Source organism: Neoarius graeffei, chromosome 7 (assembly GCF_027579695.1).
Source record: "Neoarius graeffei isolate fNeoGra1 chromosome 7, fNeoGra1.pri, whole genome shotgun sequence".
Lineage (NCBI taxonomy): Eukaryota > Metazoa > Chordata > Actinopteri > Siluriformes > Ariidae > Neoarius > Neoarius graeffei.
In genome coordinates, this window is record NC_083575.1 from 67,072,730 (window position 1) to 67,078,729 (window position 6,000).

At 43.1% G+C, this 6,000-nt stretch overlaps 1 protein-coding gene across 1 annotated transcript in view; it reads left to right on the plus strand.

Moving 5' to 3' along the window:
* The window catches only part of si:ch211-51a6.2 (neurotrypsin), a 51,386-nt gene extending 47,705 nt beyond the window's left edge, over nt 1-3,681 (plus strand). Inside the window, exons 13-14 of the mRNA XM_060926270.1 lie at nt 342-622; nt 758-3,681. Of these exons, the coding sequence (XP_060782253.1) occupies nt 342-622; nt 758-1,071 (595 nt within the window). The 3' untranslated portion in view covers nt 1,072-3,681. The remainder of the gene's footprint in view (nt 1-341; nt 623-757) is intronic.
* The last annotated feature ends 2,319 nt before the right edge of the window (nt 3,682-6,000 follow it).

Sequence of the window (6,000 nt, forward strand, 5' to 3'; positions counted from 1 at the left end):
TTAGCCAGTCACTGCTGAAATTCGTTACTGAAGCATGCCGTCATGTGCAGAAACAGGGTCAACATTACACTGAAGATTCCTTAGCATGCAATTTTGTAAATAGGTTTTAATGAGAAACTCAGACTTAGGAAAGTTTAGTGTCACTCTTGGGTGGGTTTCTCAAAAGCCTTTTAACGCTAAGAGCGTCTTAACTAGGAGAGAGAGTGTTCATTGTGATGCTCGCGCTATCATTTAACGATGATCTTTGTGCTACAATGCTTTTGGGAAACCCACCCCTTACAAGTTGTTGTGAAAATGGAATCTGATTTTCAAAACCACACCACAACTTATCACTTCCTCAGGTTTGGCTCTGATCCGTCACGATATGTTTTGAGATTGGGAGACTACCATACAGAGGAAAGGGACGACTTTGAGCGCACTCTCTCTCCAGAGCGCATTGTCATCCACAAGAAGTACCTCAGCCAGGGCTGGGAGTACGACATTGCCTTGGTGAGGCTGAAAGGCACAGACGGGAACTGTGTATCTTTCAACCCACACACTAATGCTGCCTGCCTTCCTGTTCATAGTGACAGGAAAACAAAAAGACCTGCTGCATGTGTCATCACCGGCTGGGGAGTTACAGGTATTTGAGCTCATGACTGATTTTGTGTCTCTGATTGCAACTCAACTGATGATTATTAAATCCTAAAATGTAATTGTAAACATAATACACTGCATAAAGAGAGTAACCGGTCTCCGCTCTCTGTTTCTCTCTAAGACGCTGAGTACTCACGCACTTTGCTGCAGGCCTGGCTTCCCTTGCTGCCATCCTGGAAGTGCAAAAAACGTTATGGAAGCCGCTTCACTGGCCGCATGTTGTGTGCTGGCAGCCTGTCAAACCATCGCCGTGTGGACAGTTGCCAGGGGGACAGTGGTGGCCCACTAGTGTGCCAGGGTGAAGGCGGGCGCTGGACTCTAACTGGGGTCATTTCCTGGGGTCATGGCTGTGGAAATCCAAGCTATCCTGGTGTATACACTCGAGTCAGCAGGTTCCTAAAGTGGATTGAGAAGGTCACCCTGGGTACTGCTTAACTCTGAGGATAGAATATTACTATGGTTAATTAGTTTTAATATTGCGTGCTTAAAGTACGAGATGCCTGTCAGAAGACTGAGACTATGTTCAATGTCAAGACAGTGAATCTGGCTTCCTCATTCAGTAGCTCACCTCATGCCATGTGCATTCCAATGTATTTTGACTTGAAAAGCCATGTGGAAAGTGTGAATGACATTCTTGATTGAGGTACAAGGATATTGATTGTGCTGAATCCTCAAGGTTGAACTACAGTTATATGGCCAAAAGTATGTGGATACCCACCCATCATACCCATATGTGAGTCTTCCACGAACTGTTGCCAGCAAAATTAGAAACATATAATTATCTAGAATGTCTTTGTATACTGTAGAATAAGGATTTACCTTCCCTGGAAGTAAGGGGCTCAAACATGTTCCGACATGACAATGCCCCTGTGCACAAAGCAAGCTTCATAAAGACATGGTTTGCCAAGGTTGGTGTGGAAGAACCAGGTGGCCTGCACAGACTTAAACCCCAGTGAACACCTTTGGGATGAACTGGAACTCCGACTGCGCACCAGGTGTCCTCACCGAACATCAGAGCCTTTTCTCAGTGATGAAGCCATACTCCATAACCATGTTCTAAAATCTAGGGCAAAGCCCAAGCTAGATGGACCGGCCATGTTGTCAGGATGCCAGACAGTCGACTGCCCAAACAGTTGTTGTATGGAGAGCTGTGCCAAGGCAAGTGCTCATCTGGGCGGCAGAAGAAATGCTTCAAGGACAATCTCAAAGTGTCCCTCAAAACCCTAGAAATCGATCTCAACTCCTGGGAATCTCTTGCTCAGAATCATCCAGCATGGTGAGCAAAGCTCATCAGTAGTGCACGTGCAACAGAGATGAAATGCATTGCCGAGGCCCAGAAAAAACTAGCTGTGCAGAAGGCTCAGACTATCACCACCACCACTATAGCACCTACCCACGCATGCCTGACATGTGGGTGTACCTTCAAAGCCTGGATTGGCCTCATAAATCACCTCCGGGCCCACAATGGCCACACACCAAATTGAAGTCATGGTCATCTTCGACCCTGAAGGACGAACATCAGCAGCAGCAGCAAAGCAGGGACCAAGTCCATTAAAATGGGATGTTCAAGGATAGATTTGGGGTGTGATGGTCAGGTGTCCACAAACTTTTGGCAATATAGTGTAGCATTGTTGGACAGGAGGTAGTATGTATTTAGAACCATATTGCACTAAACTGCATGCTATTATTGTGTGTACTTTTTTTCTAAAAATTTTAATTTGTCAGTATTGCAGGCCAAACAGCTCAAAGAAGCAGTGGGTGTTTTTGTTTGCTTGTTTGTTTGTTTGTGTTTTACATCTCCATCCACCACATCTTCAGCATATGATTATTACCACAGACAAGAATTTCCACACAGTTCCCTGGACTGTGAAAAGTGTTGTAATTCTTGTCAGTAGTAATTACACATACAGTACTGTGCAAAAGTTTTTGGCACCTTATTCTTTTTTTTAGTACAAACTTTGTTATAGACTTTTATTTTATGATTTATACATTATGGAACCAGTACAAAAACACTTTAGACTTCCAAACATTAGCTTTCCAGCAGGGGCGGCACAGTGGTGTAGTGGTTAGTGCTGTCGCCTCACAGCAAGAAGGTCCGGGTTCGAGCCCCATGGCCGGCGAGGGCCTTTCTGTGCGGAGTTTGCATGTTCTCCCTGTGTCTGCGTGGGTTTCCTCTGGTTGCTCTGGTTTCCCCCAAAGACATGCAGGTTAGGTTAACTGGTGACTCTAAATTGATCGTAGGTGTGAATGGTTGTCTATGTGTCAGCCCTGTGATGACACATAGACTTGCCTGCGACCCTGTAGAACAGGATAAAGTGGCTAGAGATAATGAGATGAGTTTTCCAGCACAAAATTAGATGTTACAGAAAAATGTTTGTATGTCAGTAAAGAAAGCAGCATATTACATAACAGACCACTTTTCAGACAAAAACATAATGAAGGCTACTGGGTTTTGCTGCAACATTAAGAAGCGAGTGTGACACTCAAAGTGTCCAGAAGAACTGTGGCTGGTTCTGTAAGATGCTCAGTAAAACCTACAGCTCATTTCCTTATAAAACCACACTAATTGTACCTGAGATTGCCATTTTTTTTCTCAGCAAAAGGTCGTCACGCCAAACATTGACTTTTTTTCATGCGTTACTGCTTACTGATCTTTATGGTATTTTTATTTTTTTTTAATGTAGAAACATTTAATTTCATTATTTTTGAAGGCATCTTTGCTCTACAGCATTTCATTACATGTGCCTAAGACTTTTGCACAGTACTGTATGCTACAGATGTAGTAGATATAAACTCACTTTTGAAAACGCCAGAATATTCTAGAATATGCTGGTGATATTTGTATTAAATGTTACAATGAATTGACATTCCAGGGGAGCTTACCCAGTGAGGGCTTGATAGCATTTTTGTACAAACTCATGATGAAGCTTTGTTTAATTAATGCCACAGAGTTGTGGTAAGATGACATATAATTGTATCCCTGATTGTGGAATCCAGGTGAATGAAGTCGACGAATAAAAAAAAGTCTAAGTGCAATTTTAAAAAGTGCATACGATGATGCTTCATGGTGCAGAAGCTACAGCATATCAGATCAACTTGTGAATGTTGACTTGATATGTTTACTGTATAACATGGTGCACCTCAAAAGACCAAAGCTTCCATCTTAAGAAAAGCCTCTAGAAATTTGTATGATTAAGACTTTAGCATTTTGGCTCATTATCAGTTAAGGTAACGAAAAAGAACAGAAAGAAACAATATTTTGCTAGGAACAAAAATGCAACTGGAAACATAATCCTTATTAGCTGTTCTGGAACAGAAACATCAATTAGAAATCTCTGCTACTGGTTAATAACATTATTTCTTTTGTTCGATAACTATCGGCTTATTATTCATGACTTACATCTTAACTCTCAATGTTTCATGGGATTGCATGGATTTACATGTTCTATGCAGAACAGAGAAACAAGAGAAATTTAACTCCCTGTAAATATCTCATCTCATTATCTCTAGCCGCTTTATCCTGTTCTACAGGGTCGCAGGCAAGCTGGAGCCTATCCCAGCTGACTATGGGCAAAAGGCAGGGTACACCCTGGACAAGTCGCCAGGTCATTACAGGGCTGACACATAGACACAGACAACCATTCACACCTACAGTCAATTTAGAGTCACCAGTTAACCTAACCTGCATGTCTTTGGACTGTGGGGGAAACCGGAGCACCCGGAGGAAACCCACGCGGACACGGGGAGAACATGCAAACTCCGCACAGAAAGGCCCTCGCCGGCCACGGGGCTCGAACCCGGACCTTCTTGCTGTGAGGCAACAGCGCTAACCACTACACCACCGTGCCGCCGTCCCTGTAAATATTTCAACATCAAACTTTTATGTTAAAGTGTGCATCAGATAGATAACCAGGTCTGTTTGTTGTTGCACTGCAGTCATGCCAGTTAGACTGTCTTTGCATTTATAAAAGGAGAATTTAGGCTATTAACTCAACATACGGCGGCACGGTGGTGTAGTGGTTAGCGCTGTTGCCTCACAGCAAGAAGGTCCGGGTTCGAGCCCCGTGGCCGGCGAGGGCCTTTCTGTGCGGAGTTTGCATGTTCTCCCCGTGTCCGCGTGGGTTTCCTCCGGGTGCTCCGGTTTCCCCCACAGTCCCAAGACATGCAGGTTAGGTTAACTGGTGGCTCTAAATTGACCGTAGGTGTGAATGAGAGTGTGAATGGTTGTCTGTGTCTATGTGTCAGCCCTGTGATGACCTGGCGACTTGTCCAGGGTGTACCCCGCCTTTCGCCCGTAATCAGCTGGGATAGGCTCCAGCTTGCCTGCGACCCTGCAGAAGGATAAAGCGGCTAGAGATGATGAGATGAATGAGATATTGGTTGGCTTTTTTTGTGGTATATCAGATATATTCCATTCAGCTAGCATGATATTGAACGAGTCAAAGACGAGTTCAGTATCATGCTAGCTGAATGGAATATATCTGATATACCACTAAAAAAGCCAGCCAATATTATTATTATTATTATTATTATTATTTATATAGTTGTGGTCAGAAGTTTACATACACTCATTATGGGCATGAATGTCATGGTAATTTTGGGCTGTTAATGATTTCCTTTAACTGTTCTTTTTCCAGGGTGGAATGATTATACAGCATACATCTTTAATGACTTCAAAAAACAAGAATTGAGTGCATAAGTTTGAATTTATTTTGGATTTTATCTAATCCACACAGGGTCAAAATTATACATGCATGCTCAAATATATACATACGCCCCCACTAATATTTGGTTAAATGTCCCTTAGCAAGTTGCACCTCGACCAGAAGCTTTGGATAGCTTCTGGCATAATTCTGGCTGGATATTTGACCACTCTTCTTGGTAGAATTGGTAGAGTTCATTTAAATTGGTTGGTTTCCTGGCATGGACCCGACTTTTAAGAGTAGTCCACAAATTTTGAATCGGGTTGAGGTCAGGGCTTTGGGAAGGCCATTTCAGAAGCTTAATATTAGCCTGCTTTATCCATTCCAAAACCAGTTTTGATGTGTGTTTGGGATCACTGTCCTGTTGGAACACCCAATAGTGTCCTAGTTTCAATCGTCTAGCTGTTGATTTGAGGTGAAGTTGAAGAATTTGGAGGTAGTCCTCCTTCTTCATTATTCCATCCACTTTGTGCAATGCACCAGTACCACTGGCAGCAAAACAGCCCCAGAGCATGATGCTACCACCACCATGCTTGACAGTTGGTACAGTGTTCTTAGGTTTGAAAACCTCACCTTTACTCCTCCAAACATGCCTCTTGTCATTGTGGCCAAATAGCTCAATCTTTGTCTTGTCTGACTATAAAACTTTTCTCCAGAAGGC